Raw genomic sequence first — 18,023 nt, 5'->3', positions numbered from 1 at the left:
TCTAGGACTATGTTGAATAGCAGTGGAGAAAGTGGACATCCCTGTCTTGTTCCAGATCTCAGTGGGAAGGGTTCCAGCTTTTCTCCATTCAGTATGATGCTGGCGTTGGGTTTTTCATATATTGCTTTGATTATGTTGTGGATTTTTCCATCTATGCCTACCTTGGTTAGGGTTTTTAGCAGGAAGTGGTGTTGGATTTTGTCGAAAGCTTTTTCTGCATCTATTGATACTATCATGTGGTTCTTGTTTTTCAGTTTTTGGATGTGGTGTATCACATTGATGGGTTTCCTTATGTTGATCCATCCCTGCATTCCAGGGATGAATCCTACTTGATCTGGATGAATGATCTGTCGGATGTGTTTTTGAATTCTGTTGGCTAGGATTTTGTTGAGAATCTTAGCATCAATGTTCATCAGAGAGATAGGTGTTGTATTTCTAAATCGTATACTTTCAAGAGTTCCTGGAGTGGTGAGGCCTACTGGCAATGGAATGTGGGCAGAGAAGCCAGCAAGAGGTGAATGTTTGCAGCTTTATAAGTGTGTCTAGGTTGCTTACTGTACAGCTCCTAGGATGATTTATATTGCTGAGAAAGCTAGAACATAGGCCTTCAGTTAAATGGATGGGCTTCACAGTAATGATCATTTGTTCTTCTGAGGGTTTTGATTCAGGCTAGGTTGCAACATGAACTTGTCACTTGCTAATTTCTTGTGGGCCCTGCTATCGCCAAACTTGTTTAATAAATACAAATTTATTTATTTATACATCCTAGAATTGCCTGACAAGATACTCTCTTGAACCCCACAATAGAATCAGCACAGGATTTTATTTGAATCTTTCCTAAATATTCAGATTACACAAGCTCTTCTAATTTCACTAGAAGTAAAACAAGTAACATAATTAATAGATTTGATACATTATCAAATTTTGTTCCAGAAAATTGACTGTAAGATCATTTCTTAAGCTCCTACAGTATGCTCCTATCATATCAAAATGAGTTATATATATTCTACATTCCCCAGGACCATGGACCTCAAGGATAAAGTCAGGCATCAAAGTCAGGGTAATGTGAGAGGAGAGCTGCTTGTTGAAAGCCATGGGGTCCAGTATGTGCAAAGTCTCTGGAGATGTAAGAAGAAGTAGGAGAAAAATGCAGGTGTCCTTGATGCAGCTTACAGAATGAGTAAAGTGTTTCAATGCAGAGTAACTTACTTGGTGGAGGAATCCACAAAGAGTAGAGCTCTCCAGAAGAAAATCCCAGAGACTTGAGCAGGAATCAACCCGGCTTTCAGCCATTACCGTCAAACCCACAGTGCTCATCTGAGCCCTGTGAGGTACTGGCTGACAAGCTAAGGAGGTAAGACGAGCTTGCAGCAGTCATTGGAGACAGGACACTTGGCCTCAAGTCTGATCCTGTTGCTACTAACTGTGTTTTAGGAGAAAAGTTCTGTTGTCTCTTAATGTCCTTTTTTTTTTTTTTTAAACTGAGGTGAATTGATAAGGTTTCTATTGGGCAACAGAACATTCAGCCTGTTCAGGGCAGTAATAAATTCTGACATTACATCCACTTAGTGTCCAATTTCATTGCCCATAAACACCCTATTTACAATGAACACTGTGGTAACCCTATTCAAAAGATTGCTGGAAAGATTATAGAGGCTAATCCAGTCTCTGTCATTTAATGGCTGCATGTAATCATTCAACGTTCACAATCTCCAGAACAGTTCCATGAAAATCGTTCAGAGATCAGATTTTTTAATATTGTTTCCTTCTATTTTAGTTTAAATTTTATGGTACAATTCCATAGGCCCTCAGATTTCCCTTATTCCCTCCTCAACTTCCCTCCCACTAACGTATTTCCCCCATATTTTTACAATAGTATAGTACTTCATAAGCAGTCATAAGGCCATCAGTCTGTTATTTAAGTGTGTCCTGACATTGCAGGTATAGACAATAGCAGACAGTTCAGCATCTCATTTTAAAGATATATCCAACAGTTTCATTGGGAGTCCATCTTTGATTTGGAAATGGAGATGCATACTGCACTGTATCTTCACAATTGAATATGATAGTCTCTATTAGGCAATTACCATGCATTCCCTTAAATGAGAAAAATGAAACAAAATCAACAATAGGAATAGATAAAAGATTTACAGCACCATGGATTTAAGTAACATGCTACTGAACAACCAATGTGTCGATGATAAAATGCAAAACACAAAAACTTCTTACAGAAAATGATGTTGCTGTGTGATCTATTAGTCCATGAAAAACTTAATAAGAGAAACAAAACTATTTTGAAGAAATGAAAATGAACACAATATCAAAACCCATGTTTTGCAGCAAAAAAAAAACAGTATTGAAAGGGTTACTGATCTTATAATGTGCATTCAGTTTGCCTTGTATCAGAGAGAACATATGGTATTTGTCCTTTTGGGATTGACTTATTTGACTGAACATAATGGTTTCTAGTTGAGACCATTTGGTTTCAAATGGTATAATTTCATTCTTTTTAATGGTTGGGTAGTATTCCGTGGAGTATATATACCACTGTTTCTTTATCCACTTCTCTTTAGATGGGCATCTGGGTTGTTTCCATTTCTTTGCTATTGTAGATTGTATTGCTATAAATATAGGATTACAGATCCCTTTCTCATATGCAGTTTTCATTTCCTTTGGATATATTCCTAGGAGTAGAATAACTGGGTCATATAGCGGATCTATTTTCAGTTCTCTTAGCAGGCTTCATACTGACCTCCAAAGTGGTTGTACTAGCCTACACTCCCACAAGTGTCACAAGTGTCAGGATCCAATATGGGCACTGATTCATGTCCCAGCTGCTCTGCTTCCCCTCCACTCTCTGCTTGTAGCTTGGAAAATCAGTGACAGATGGCACAAAAACTTGGGACCCTGCACCTGCATGGGAGTTCTGGAAAAAACTTCGGATTGGCTCAGCTCTGACCATTGCAGTCACTTGGAGAGTGAAGTTGTGGATGCAAGATCTTTCTCCCTGTCTCTCCTTCTCTGTAAATGATTTGTCTTTCCCAAAATAAATGAATAAATAAATCTTTTTTTTAAAATTACAAAAATCTTCATATGGTTTTGACTTCAGAGTTTAATCTTTTCCACTTTGGGCATCTTGCAAAGTCTAGGGATAGCTTTTAGATCTAACAGTGACAGAAACCTTGGGAGGGCCTCTCATTTTTGACACATTTTGGTTTTCAGTGAGATATCCATAGTTCAAGTCTTCAAGTTCTTTTCTAAACCAAGAATGTGAATCATCTTTATATTGGGCCAAGCTTGGTGCTAGGGTTTCATGTCTGTGTTGCTCTGTGTTCAACCCACACCTCATGACTCTTTAATAAAGCCCCTCTAAATAGGTTAGAAGCCTGCAGCAGACTGTTTTCCTGAGATACTAGTGTATACATGCAGAGAGAAAGTATAGAGATCGAGTGATGAGAACCAAGAAATCCTTCATAGAGTAAACCATAAGTGATAAATATTGACTAGCCTCCCCTTTGTGGAATGGGATTGGAAAAATGGAGAGACTAGAGCATTAGTAATCAGTCCACAGCAACTAACAAACAATCCCTCTTCTGATCACACAGCATGTATATCAACTGGTGTGTCCTTTCCTGCCACCTTAGTTGTGGAAGGGATCTGTACCCTCTTGAACCTCCATGAGGCTTGAGATATAAATACAGTAACGAAAGGGCTTGTTCATTCATGGTAGCATTAATGGGGAATCTGCAAGCAAGGCACAACCGTTGATGGCTCCATGTATCTTTACTGATGCCTGAATTTCAGAAGCCGTTAGTGACAGAAGGATGTCTCCCTACAATTGAGCATTATCAACAACAAAGAAAAAGTTCATTATTAAAAGATTTTACTTTTAAGACCCCTGACAGTAAGACAAGAAGGAGACAATTAGAGAAGTGCAGGGAAAATAATTTATTAAAGCAAGACATTGAAACTTTAACATGTGGCCATAAGATTCGGGTATCCTGGACAGACCATGGAAATCAAGGTCAGATGTTCACACCTGGTAGCACACAATTCCGGGCAGTAATTTGTGTCTAAAACGGAACAGAAAGAAAGAAAGGGAGATGTGATGAGTTCAACCTTCCTTCTAGGGCTATCAGGTCACTACAACTTAGATGTCAATGGAACTTCCCTTCGAAAGGCATCATGGAAAATTAGAATGTCAAAAGGCAGGTGTGTGAGAAATTAGGGCATGATCTAGTGGAATTGCCACAAACAAAACAATTAGAGGTTTGTCTTTTCCAAAAGATGAAATAAAGAAAGACTTCAAACAGGGTATAGAAAAGACAAGTTAAATTTTTTTCTGTTATGGTACCAACAATTTGGAAGCCCGCGTAGGTTTTTTTAATAATATGCTTTTTGTAGATAAGATCCTACATAGCTCTTAAGATGACTGAAGTGTATGTTTCAAGCATCAAATGGAAGGGTGACAGTAAAAACAAGACAGAAGGGTGTAGGGGTTACTTTCTCTGACTTGTTCGGACAGGAATCTCTACTGTCCCATACAAAGGAGGACCCAGGGCTGAGTGACACAGAGCAGAACTGGAAGATGTTAACAAGCAAAACGTCAACTAGATTCCCAAGCTCCCATCATTGTATGCTCATGACTCATAAACTCAGTTCCAAACATCAGTATTTGTGGGCATTTGCAATTCACCCTTCCCATCAGAAAGTAGGGTGAGACAAACACCCTTTTATCACCGAATTTCCTAAGAAGGACATATATAAGCACTGCCTATTCACTTGAAGCTACAGTGATAAAGCAGCAATGGTGTCTTCCCACAATCATGTCAAGGAAGTTAGTAGGCGTGTGCTCTTGGGTTGGCAGGAACTGGGACAGAGTCCCTACCAGCCACCGCCTGGTCTGGTAGACGATGAGCCCACATCCCATTCTGTGTTATCACCCAAATATTCCCATGTGAGACTCCAAAGTGACCAAATACATGGATGGAGTGGTGTTGATCTTCAGGCAAGATCAAAGTCAGAGAGGTAGCCAAGTGGGGACTTCAAGCATTAGGCCACCTGCTTTTTCAGTACACCATGAGGAACAGGGTGAACAGGCAGGTAACCTCAGAAAGATGAACATTCCCAGGATGCCAGGATGCCACGTGAATCTGAGGTCCTACTGTTTGGTTTGTGATCATCTTTTACAAGGCCATCAGCCAGGCAAGTGCCCTGATGCCTCAGTGGCCCATAGAACAGCTATTTGGTCTCAAGTCTCACTGTGTGACTTAAAGGGACCTTACTATATAAAGGAGGAAGAGGTTACCAGCACTTCTCCAAATAGTAGTCTTTTGGAAAGGTCCATCTTATCTGTGCATCTCTTAACTTGCAGCTTTGCCTCCACAGCCTCCGGAGGTACATTGTATTTCTGAAGCGACAACCTGAAGACAGCTTCGGGAGCCAGTAAATTTTGTGCACTTTCAGCTAAAAAGGCTGGACATGCCACTGCATCAGCTGCAGAATAAAAGAAGAAAAACAGTTTGCATGTGACAAGTCATCCCCCTTCCCAAGGCTCTCTCCCTCAGATAATCATTCCCTAGCGTTTTCCTCTTCGTAGCTGTAATTGTGCTGGTGGCAATGGAAATACCTTGTAACTATCATTTCCCCCAAATTATGCAAGTGACAAAACTAAGATTAGAAAAGTTTTTTAATCATTAATTTAGTTCTGTTATTTTTTGTTTTGGGAGGGGGTTTGTTTGTTGTTCTAAAACTCACCCACCACTTTCCTTTCTCTCCTTTGCTGAAATCCCTTACCAAGCTTTGTCTGCCAGTTGAGCAAGAGCTTAGAAGCTGTAGATTCTGGGCCCAGTGCAATAGCAGAGTGGTTAAGTCCTCACCTTGCAAGTGCCTGGATCCCATATGGGCGCCAGTTCTAATCCACGCATTGTGCTTCCCATCTAACTCCCTGCTTGTGGCCTAGGAAGGCAGTCAAGGATGGCCCAAAGCCTTGCATGGGAGACCCAGAAGAGCTCCTGGCTCCTGGTTTCAGATCAGTGCAGCACCAGCTGTTGCAGTCACTTGGGGAATGAACCATCAGAAGGAATATCTTCCTCTTTGTCTCTTCTCCTATCTGTATATCCACATTCCCAATAAAAATAAATAAATCTTTAGAAAAAAAAGAAGCCATGGATTCTGGGAAGAGGGATTGTGGGATGATCAAACTGGAAATGCGGGGAGGAATCAGACTCTCAGGAAAGGTTGAACAGTTAGAGTTAATCTAGAGGAATGTAAGAGAAATGGTTGCTACGCAGGAAGGGGATGTCCAGAGGAAAAAGAAGAGAACTTCACATTGTGCCATTAGATGTAGATAGAGCTAAAGACTAAACTTCACACAGACAGAATCATTGTTCCTACTCATAAGAATATTCTGTGGAAAGTTGTTCTGCTATTCCTAAGGGGTATCTAGAATCCTCAAGAGAATGAAGAGAGGGGACACTGTCCCATTTTTGCCCTATTGTGAATTGTGGGAGATATGAAAGAATCTCTCGTTTTCTCACAGATTGTTTCAAAGTCCTCTCTCACACAAGGCTTTTGTGTTCCTCTGCATGTTTCCTGCATGTTCCTAGTGAGATCCATTCAAAACCACATCAAACATAACACAGAAAGTGGAAAGAATACAATCAAAGGGAAGATGCAGGAACTAGAAGCAGGTTCAGAAAATGAGAAAACTCAGGGAGTCTTAGAAAAACTTCGGTTGTTTTGGAGTGTCGAGAAATGCACTGAATTGTGTGATCCAATGGCCAGAATTATTTCTGCATACAGAGAAATCTTAGCCCTCTCCTCCTGTACAATAGTGCTTCCCCCAGCATTGCTTGAGTACTCTTGGAAAGCTGGAGTTCTCACAAATGGTTCTCTTAGTTTTTTTTAACCCATTTGAAGATGTCCTACTCAGGGATTCATAGACAACTAGGTTTTCTCTGCATAGAGCCTTCCAGGCATAAGATCCCAACTTTGAATTTATGAGCAAGAACCTATGAGCTCATGGGCCTAACACAGTGGCTCAATTGGCTAGTTCTCTCCTTGCAAATGCTGAGATTCTATATGGGTGCCAGCTCATGTCCCAGATGCTCCACTTCCCTTCCAGCTCCCTGCTTGAGGCCTAGGAGGGAAGGAAAGGATGGCCCATGATCTTGGGACCCTGCACCTACATGGGAGACCTGGAGGAGACTCCTGTCTTTGGATTGGCTCATCTCTGGTCATTGTGGTCACTGGGGAATGAACCAGCAGATGGAAGATCTTTCTCTCTGTTTCTCCTTCTCTCTGTAAATCTGCAAATCTGCCTTTTCAATAAAAACAAAAACATTTAAAAAAAGATTCACTAGAATCTGCATGTGTGTGATAAGAAGAATCTCTGATCATCGTAGAGGAGATTTTATCTGCAGAACTCCTGACATTCATAATCTTGCTGCATTCTCACTAAGAGGGTTAGATAGAAAGATGAGGGATAGAGGAGGAAGGGGTCAGGTAAGCATCTGGTTCAAGGTCAAGGAATGGAAAGTGGCAAATTCAGACTCATACTGAGATCTCCTACTGCACGCTGCTGCTGTCAGATCTCCAGTGCAAACTATGGAGCCTGCTCCCATTACTCTTCCTGAAACTTCCTGCAATGTTTTTCCTGCTCCAGTTCCTAGGTATGAAAAAGCTCATTATGAACCCTGAGATGCTGTGGGCTATTTCACTTAGGGAGCGAAGAACTGTGATGTGTTCCAGACCTCATTCTCATACAAACAGGATCACCTGACATGAAGAGAAGGCTCCTACCATGCTTATCACAATTGACACTCACCTTCGTAGCAGCAAAGCACCAGAGTGATCAACAGGAGAGACACCAACAGCTTCATTGCTCCAAGTTCACAGCTTTAAAGAACTGTGAGCAATTTGTTCTTCGCTGAAGGAGCTGCAGAGCCACTGCAGCCCAGGGTTATTTGTACCTAATGAGCCTCACCGGTACAGCCCACAGAGGCATGGGACAGGTAATGAGGTCTGGCTCTCAGTCCACCTTTCTCAGGGAAGACAGATGCCTTACCAGAGTTAATCTGCACCCCCCCCCCCAGTGTACACAAGAGATCAGCCCAAGGGAGCTCAACTCCTTCCTCCAGGTGTGCATCCGGGTGCCCAACAAATCTATGTGGAGAAGGCTCATTTACTTTTAAGATTATGATGATTACATCTTTGTTCTATCTGTAGAGTCCCATGTGTGTTCTGATTACAGTAGGGTAGAAGCAGAGAGCCAGGGAAGCAGGTAGGGTTGGGGGTGGTACCTGCACGGTGGTCATAAGAGAACAGAAACACAGAAGACCCACGTCGTACTCCAGTGTGCCTCACTTGCACACCGATAACCCTGAACTTGTTGTCTCTTCCATCTCTGCCTTACCCACATGACTACCTTAACAACGCAGCTGAAATCTCTCTCCTTGGTAGACCTGCTCTGGTTGAAAACTACCTTTGTTCCTTGTCCTTTCTGATCTCACTTAGCTCTAATAGTCAATGGCTTCCTTTGGGTGTGATGTAGACAGATTACAGAGATCACAAGTCCAGGCTGTGATGTCAGAAAGAGAATCTAAGCTGTGATATCCTTTGCAAGGCACAGCAGAAAGTTCTGAAGGCTCCTCTTTCCATGCATTAGAGGAGTCATTCACGAGCACTTTGCAAAAAAAAAAAAAAAAAAAAAAAAAAAGTCTGGACATCCTAACTCAGCATGCCCTTTATCTAGTGCAATTCCAAAGATCCTGAAAGACCTCCATCTCTCAGCATCTGGCAGGCAAGACAAGGCATTAGGCCTTGAACACAGTAAAGCAACATATTATTGATAATAAAGTACAGTGGACTGAGTGCTGTCTTGACATTTTAGTTCTATGGTGAGTCTGAAACAGCTCAGTAACCTGAGGGAGAATGGGCAATTGACACCACTTATCTTGCTTCTGTTCAGTGTAAAGTGAGCTTAACAGTTGAGAGGTGAAGAGGAAGCCAGCTTTGGACCAGAACACTTGTCAGGCTCAGTTTGGCATTTATTGAGTGGGCAGGGTCTTAGGAAATTCTTTCAACTCATACCCTCAGTTGCTTTATAGATAAAAAAAAAAAAAGGTATGAAAACCACAATGGCCGGGCCCGGCGGCATGGCCTAGTGACTAAAGTCCTCGCCTTGAATGCCCCTGGATCCCATATGGGCGCCGGTTCTAATCCCGGCAGCTCCACTTCCCATCCAGCTCCCTGCCTGTGGCCTGGGAAAGCAGTCAAGGACGGCCCAATGCTTTGGGACACTGCACCCGTGTGGGAGACCCGGAAGAGGTTCCGGGTTCCCTGCTTTGGATTGGCACGCACCGGCCCATTGCGGCTCACTTGGGGAGTGAATCATTGGACAGAAGATCTTCCTCTCTGTCTCTCCTCCTCTCTCTATATCTGGCTTTGTAATAAAAATAAATAAATCTTTAAAAAAAAAAGAAAACCACAATGCCCAACTCACTGGATTTAAGAGTATATACTTCGAGAGAAAAAAAAATTGCAGTGTCTAGCACTGTATGTCAGCTGCTATATTTATGCAATGAAAAACATACAAAATGGGTCTCACAAAATAAATCACCTCTTTTTGCCAAAGTAAATTATCTAACTCAATGTGATCTGTCAACAAGGAAGATTTATTTAACCTCAGTAAAAGTGCATCAAAGGTTGGCTCTGTTTTCAGTGCTAGTTTTTTGAAATATTCACACAAAAGGAAATTTACTATACTTGCTAGGTTCCAGTAGACTCACCATAGGATTGATATCACCAAAAGTGAGCATCAGAACCACATTTATACATTGGAAGTTGGAAGGATAGATCCTAATTATCCAAAGCTCAGGGAGACTTTGGCTCCCTGTCCTCACCAGGATGTGTGTGTCTCTCATGTCCTTTTGGCTGAGGTTTAATCCCAGGGATTATCCAGGTGTGATTCATCATCCCGTGAACATGGCCCCAGCACATGGGGTCTTGGAAAGGATCTCTAAGATGCCCTAAAGCAAACAGAGACATTCATAGTTAATGGACACTGTGCTCACACTGACATAACTGGGACTTCCCTCTCATTAACGACTTACATCAGTTAACAAAGACAGGAAATACAGTGGTCAACAGTCTGCATATTAATGCAGTGTACTGTCCTGCAAAAAACAAGTCTATAAACCTATGAAGATTCAGTTAAGGCTTGATCTTATACACTAAATCTGTTCCTATCTCCACAGTATTACACTGTCTCAATAACCTAATTCTTTCTGAATGCTACTTTCCTCAGTGATAGTACTCTTAACTTTATATTTAGAAATAACTCCAAAACCCAGAAGAGATATTGCCAAGAATACCACAAGAGGTTGAGCAAAAGTTTTACTGAATTCGAGGAAGAACTGGATATAACCTGAGAATTCTTGAAATGGACCAGAAAACTCTGAACTGATACTTAGCATCCTTTAGCTTATTTTGTTAGCAAACAACATATGTCCATAAGAGAAAAATCTAGTAACTTGAAATATAATAGGTTGAAAGACCTGTATTTCCAAACAATCTTTCCAATCAAGATGACAATAAAAACAATAAAAACCTTCAGTTCTCTGTGAGGTTACTAATCCCATTGACTGTATCACTGTGTCAACCCTTTAGGTAAACCTCACTTCAGGATGATTTCCCAAATCCCTCTGACTATAGCTATGATGATAGATCACATTGGAATTTCACTTGTGTTTATTTCCAGTAATCGGTCTATTCCATTGATACTACCCTCTATAATTCAATTGATATTTGATCTATGGGTTTTAATTATTTGTTTTTTTTCTTAAACCATGTTAAGGGAACAGCACACCAGTCTCTACGTTTTCTCTGGGTTACAAAAACAGCCTCCAACTCTATCAAATAATACTGAATATCTGCTGTTTATAATTGCTACGTGTTACATGGGATCTGTATTATGTTAGACTCAGAGTTCATTGTTACTTTTATCTCTGTTACTAAAATTGAAGGCCTGTACTTTCACATCCCAATTCCCTTGCCATCTGGTCCCTTGCAAAGGTCTTTGGGGAAATGGGAAATCCAGTTCTAGAAAAATATTTCCTGCAAATCTCATTATGGTCCCCAGGAGGCAGCAATAACACATAGCTTCCTCCTCAGTGTTCCGGAAGATTCCGAGCATTACTGTATATTGAAGAGTCAATCACAGTTTTCTATTTAAGCTTCTCATGTGCTTAGGTGTAGTATTTTCTAATCTTGCTTTTACCTCTGGATAAATTCAAGAGCACAATCGAACTTCTCCCCAAATTAGCTGGGAAATATCATCTCAATGTTTCATCAATTTTACTTGATTTCTATTTCTTCTCTGTTTGATCTCAGGTAAGCCTACCATTCATTTAAAATCCAATAAAATGTTTTTGAATGGGGCCCGGCACTGTGGCCTATTGGCTAAAGTCCTTGCCTTGAACGCCCCGGGATCCCATATGGGCGCCAGTTCTAATCCCAATAGCTCCACTTCCCATCCAGCTCCTTGCTTGTGCCCTGCTTGTGGCAGTCCAGGACGGCCAAAGCTTTGGGACCCTGCACCTGTGTTGGAGACCCGAAAGAGGTTCCTAGTTCCCGGCTTCAGATTGGCGCAGCACCGGCCATTGTGCTCACTTGGGGCATGAAACATCAGACGGAAGATCTTCCTCTCTGTCTCTGCTCCTGTCTGTATATCTGACTTTATAATAAAATAAATAAATCCTTTTTAAAAAATGCTTTTGAATGAACATTTGTTTTTATTTGATAGTCAAAGGAGTAATGCTTCAACAGACACAAATTCAGACCAAAATTCAGGAGGATCATAGGCAAAGACCATCAGCAATAATCAAATGAAAAGATGTTCAATTCACCGAAGTACAATACCCTTCAAGATAGTCACAGATCACCAGAATTCTAGTAGCATATCCTTACGAGCAATTTGCTTGGCACACAATTCAAAACAAAGTTCAAGAAAGATATGTTTTTAAGGAAACGGACTCTCTACATTCCAAAATTCAATCTTATGTTCATAATAGTTTACCAACATTATGAAAGAGACTTGCAGCCTGGGCTGTTCTAGAAACTTGCTACACAGGTCTGATTCCCCTGGCAGGAGTGAGGGGAGGGCCATGGCATCATTTGTCCTGTTTTATTTCCTTCAACAAAGTGGCTTTTTGAAGAGATAAAAACAAATCCAGGAAGGAAGGGGTCACTCAATCAGCAGACAACATTGATTTGGGTTTTATTTTTCTGGTTTTTGTGTTTGTCTGTTTGATTATTGTAGAAAATGGGATTACAGCAAATGAAGAAGGGTTTGGAAATCACTCCGTTTCTTTTTTTAAATTAATTTTTAATCATCTTACTTAATTGATTAGAGTACAAAGGGTCAAGGGCTACAGGGTAAAAGTGGGTAATACCATTGTTTCCACACTAATATTATCATTTTTCCCTGTATCTGGGGTTAGGGGAGAAACAAAGGGAAAAGCCCCACCCAACCTCCCACCCATCCCAGATCCCCAATGGGAGGCGCGCTGTGAGGGTCCTGCTCAAACAGTTTTGGTAGTCCATCAGTTCTGGATTGCTGCCAATCTCTCAGTTCCAATCTCAATGAGACCTATTCAGAGTCCACTGGCTGACAGTCTCTTCATGGTTGGGGTTCTAAGATCAGCAGTTCAGTTGGAGGGATCTCCAAACAAACTTCACCTGAGATGATCCCAGACCTGGTTCTTGAGTGAGTTTGCTAGTGCCGACTCCAACACCATTCGTCACACCAATCAGCTTATGCACATGCTGGCCGTTGAGATTGCTGGGTCTGTTCTGTTTCCTGCCCTGTCTTTCTCGTGAACCAATGGGTGCCTGAGGACTGAGTATGAAGTGGGAAATCACTCTGTTTCTTAACAATACACACCTGAATGGAACTTGGTTTTCAGATCCTATTGATACGGGACAGCAAACCAAGTACATCGAGCTGCAGATGCGAACTAGCCATAAACCTATCTCACGTGTAACAATACCTGTTTGTTAATCAGAAACACAGCTTCTCAGTACACCTCCCTTACCTGGGGAGGAGGCACAGTGTATGTAGCCATGTCCCTTAGGACCTCACAAACAAAAAAGGCCAGTAATTGGGAGAGATCCCCTCTTGTTTCATCAGAGACCAGGACAGGAGGAGGCACTGAAAGGGTCCTGTTTCCACACCCCCTCCTCCATACCTTTTCTCCATCCTGCCTACTGCACTCCGCAACTGTGCCCACTGATGTGTGTGTCTGCTTTCTCACCTTTTAAATGAATGGTGCCCCTTTGTGTACTGTGTATGCGCATTTTAAGTATAAGGAAAGGACCCAGAAGAGTTAAACCTCCGGACTTGACATTGCTTGCAGCCAATCAGGATGCTTCTTAAGAATCTGACTCCAGAGGAGTGGTGTATCAGTCTGACCCATACAGATCTTCTAATCTCTCCCCTCCAAACCATCATGTCTCAGTTCCTTCGCTTACCTGCAAGTGCCGTGGCCTTGTTGTTGGGAGCCCCTCAGGATTCATTCCTGACCTACATATAGAGCGGCCTTATCCATGGATGTTCCTAGGCAGTAATTCAACATCCCCAAGAACCCAGAGCTCACTGCCTGGTGGTCAACAGGTGATGGATTCACCCACTGCTTTGAAGCAGTGGATGGGGCTAGGGCCCCACGCATTGAGTCTGATCTGACTCAGATTTCCCCAGCAACCACCATGCTGCCAGGAAGCCTGTCGATCCAAGCGCCAAGGATGAACTCACCTGCTCCCCACCCCATAAAGATCAGGAACTGGATAGTTATTTTCCAGCTCAGCCTTCCAGAGACCACCCTATCCTCACCCCTCATGCCCCATCAAGCTAGCTAAACAGAGAACATTATTTTGGACCCTCCCCACACCCGTTGGCCTCCCAAATAGAATCACTTCATGTAATCACTTTACTTGTTATTTTTTGAAGATTCCAACATTTTAAGCACTTCCTAGGGACTTTTTCTTAAAAAAAAAAGCACAGGGCCCTGCACAATAGCCTAGTGGCTAAAGTCCTCATATTACATGCTCCAGGATCCCATATGGAAGCCGATTTGTGTCCCAGTGACTGCACTTCCCTTCTAGCTCCCTGCATGTGGCCTGGAAAAACAGTCAAAGATGACTGAAAACCATCTTTTTTGCACCCACGTAGGAGACCCAGAAGAAGTTCCATTAATAGGAAGCTGGATTGGAGGTAGAGCACCCAGAAGTTGAACTTGAGCCTATTAAGCCATAGTGCCAGCCCTAATGTTATTTTAAAATATGCTTTTTTTCAGTTTTTTCTTTGTTTATCAGTGTACTATGTCATGTCTACTTAATTAAATCCAGTGGCTGAAATTTGAATTACAAGGAAATAGAAATAGGAGGGATTGAGAAAGTTTATAATATTGTTACAGGTTTTATCATTAGCCAGGTTCTCTGGGTCACACATGTGTATTGTTTGCTGTGTGGCTAAGAAAGTCCACATTATGAAGACATCTTACTGTTTCTGTGGTTTACTAACTAAAATTGGACAAGGGGATCTAGGAAATAAGCAAGTACTATAGTGGAAAAAATCATAGCAAGATTTGAGTAAAATCTTTGGTAGTGCACAAAAATAGCATAGCTACAGCAAGAAAGACTTCTTGTAAGTATTGCGGGCAGCAGAGGAGTGAGCAAACTGTGGTTTTTCTTCTTGGAACTGAACCTATGGAATACATAAAATGTGTACTCCTTATGTTAATAAAATAAGAGTGAAATGATTAGAACAATGTGGCATATATATGTATAAACACACATACATATATATATATAGTATGGAATATTATTCACTCATACAAAGAAATGAAACCATATCTTTTGCAACAAAACAAATGCAATTACATAGCATTATCCTAGTGAAAGAAGCCAGTCCCCAAAAGATAAGAAAAGATATTTTTGTGGAGTTGGGGGTGCAAGACTGGGTGGTAGGGATTTACTCTTAACAACAATAGTGTTAAAAGGTTATTAGGGTAAATAGTAAATTAGTGTCTAGAGGTGAGACTAGTTAAACATATAATAGTAGTAGGAATACATGAGTGCTGAGTAGTGATAAGGGAGTCTCTTAGCTGTTAGCATACTGATATCTTTGGCTTCTGTAATTGTTGCTTGGCTTTGCTGCATAAAGAACAGGACTGACGCCATGATAGGCCTAAGGTCAAGGAATAGGCCTAAGGTCGAGGAATAGGCCTAAGTTTCACTTCACTTCAAAGTTGCATTTTCCTCAGAGTGATGGAGTAGGCAGGGGGCAGTGACCTTGGAGATGGGCCAATCAGGGGCACCCACAAGTTCGCAAGTAGAATGTGGTCTGCAATAGTATGAGTTGCATGGGACGTTTGAGGATTGACATCATTTCATCTTAAATTAAGGCAAATATGTGGTATCTAACCTTTTGGGATTGGCTTATTTCCCTTAGCCTAATGATTTCCAATTGGGCCCATTTAGCCATGAAGAAATGCATTTCATTTTTTTTTTATACCAAAGTAGTATTCCATGAGCCATAGCTTTCTTATCCAGTCTTCTGTTGATGGGCATTTCAGTTGCTTCCATGCTTTTGCAATTATTGATTGTGCTGCTATGAACATAGGGGTGCATGTTGCTTTCTGGTGTAACAGGTGTTTTTGGATATATTCCTAGGAGTGCTATTGCTGGATCATATGGTAGATGAATTTTCAGTTGTTCGAGTCTTGTCCATACTGATTTCCATAGAGGCTGCACCCGCCTGCAGTGCCCCACCAGCAGTGAAGTAGGGTGCCCTTTCCCCTGTATCTTCACTAGCAAGTGTAGTTGGTGGTTTTTTGTATGTGAGCCATTCTTACTAATGTTAGGTGGTACCTCATTGATGTTTTAATTTGGATTTCCCTATTGCCAGGGAACTTGAGCATTCTTTCCTATGTTTGTTTGCCATTTGGGTTTGTTCCTTTGTGAAATGTCTGCCCATTTCTTGAGTGGTTTGTTTGTTTAGGTGTTTTGGTTGTTCTGGAGATTTTGTATATTCTGGAGATTAGTCCTCTATCCCCTATGTAGTGTGCAAAGATCTTCTCCTGTTCTGTGGGTTGCTTTTTTACTTTGTTGACTGTTTCTTTTGCTGTACAGAAGCTTCTTAGTTTGATGTAGTCCCATTTGTTTACTTTGGTCTTGATTGCTTTTGCTTTTGGTGATTTTTTTTTAGGAAGTCAGGGCCCACACCTAAGTCTTACAAGGTGTTTCCAACATTTTCTTCCAAACGTTCAAAGGTTTCTGGATGTAGGTTTAGGTCTTTTATGCATTTGTATTTGATCTTAGTGTATGGTGAAAGATGTGGGTCTTTTTGTCTCTGCAGCCTATCAACCAATTGTCCCAATAGCATTTATTGAAGAGACCTTCCCCTTTGCCTGGATTGTAGTCCTTTTTTTGTTTGTTTTTTGTTTGTTTTTTTTTTTTGTCAAAGATTATTTGGCTGTATCTGTGTGGGTTCCCTTCTGCTGCTTCTATTCTACTCCATTGATCTTCCTCTCTATCTTTGTGCCAGTACCAGGCTGTTTTAATAACGACCGCCCTATAGTATGTTCGGTCATGTAATTTTAACTGCTATCTCATGAAGGTGAGTATAGCATATCCACCATATTTAGTCTTAAAAAAATCATATGACATTGAACTATCAAAACCACTTAAGCAAACCCTAGAAGCATGCCCCACATCGGGGACCTGGGATGGGTGGGAGACTGGGTGGGGCTTCTCCCTTTATCTCCCCCTTAACACCAGAAACAGGGAAAAAAATGATGAGGAAATAATAGTCTTACCCACTTTCCTAACCCTTGAACCCTTGTGCCCTAATTAACTATGTAAAGATTATCAAAAATTAAGAAAAAATAGAAAAAAAATCACATGACAACATGTGCTCCCCAGTTTCTTAAGGTCATTGATAAAGATTTGGTATGCCATTTCCAATTTTAGATTAAGTGTGATTTTAGGTATATGTTGAGAGGGGTTTTGGGGGAGCTTGGAGCCTATTTGGAAGAATTTCATCTCAACCACGAAAAATGAGGTGTGTGCTGTGACTGTGCTGGTGGAGAAGGAAAGGACAGGATGGACCCATTGAAGTGATGCAGTACAGATTAGGGGCAAGAACTCAGCGGCCTTTGCTTTTTAAAAATTCTTTCACTTGTATAAGGTAAAGTAATTTCACAAAGCAGACTTAGGAGCATAGTGATACTTCACATCATACCTACCTACTTTCCTGCCTGCAGATATAGTTTGCAGAATAATCTCCTTTATAAAAATGTCCTCACTCTAAATCCTGGATGCTTTGAAAACTTCCTAATGTATCTAAAAAGGGCACATGTCTGTAAGTGAAGCACTTTGCAATGTGAGGATTGATCTGAATAGACTCAGGAGTCCTAAAACCACCCCAAACATTTTAGAACAGGATTAGCATTGGTTTAAAGTGAACAAACTCACAGAAGAGAACATATTATGGAGGACTAGGCTGGAGGGAAGAGGCCATAAGGGAAGGACTGCTATCAGTCATCAGACATTAGAAGCAGGCATTAGGAAATCCTTGCCTTGAGCCTTCAGAAGGAATTGATAGTAAACATCAAGTAAACCACAGATAGGGATTAAGCACCTTGACAGTGAAGTCAACATACTCAAGCATACAGTCCACCATGTCACTGGATGGACAGTGAGACCAGGGTGATCCTTAAGTACAAGACCATCAAGCATGACTAGCCCTAATCGTCAGTCTCACGATCACACAAATGGGGAGTCTGTGTTTTAAGGCAAGAGAGCTCCTGACCACATGTGTCTCTTTATAATGCCTGGATCTTCCTCTGCTTCTCGATTTTAGCCCTTAGCAATTGGTTATCACCAACGTGTAAAAGTAAGTTTGTTATTAAAGCTCCAGGGTCAATAATGAATGTCATTAAATGGCAAGACACGCAGATGAG

At 41.4% G+C, this 18,023-nt stretch overlaps 1 protein-coding gene across 1 annotated transcript; it reads right to left on the bottom strand.

Moving 5' to 3' along the window:
• Positions 1–3,933: 3,933 nt before the first annotated feature.
• LOC101524514 (secretoglobin family 1D member 2) lies at positions 3,934–7,959 on the bottom strand. Its single transcript, XM_004596904.2, has 3 exons — positions 7,829–7,959; positions 5,309–5,496; positions 3,934–4,073 (listed from the first exon to the last, which is right to left on the bottom strand). Exons 1-3 carry the CDS (start codon positions 7,881–7,883, stop codon positions 4,026–4,028), a joined length of 291 nt encoding a protein of 96 aa, XP_004596961.2. The 5' UTR covers positions 7,884–7,959; the 3' UTR covers positions 3,934–4,025.
• Positions 7,960–18,023: the final 10,064 nt, after the last annotated feature.

Source organism: Ochotona princeps, chromosome 4, assembly GCF_030435755.1.
Source record: "Ochotona princeps isolate mOchPri1 chromosome 4, mOchPri1.hap1, whole genome shotgun sequence".
Taxonomy (NCBI): domain Eukaryota; kingdom Metazoa; phylum Chordata; class Mammalia; order Lagomorpha; family Ochotonidae; genus Ochotona; species Ochotona princeps.
The sequence above is the reverse complement of the archived record's forward strand: the minus strand, read 5'-3'. Positions and strand labels throughout refer to the sequence as shown.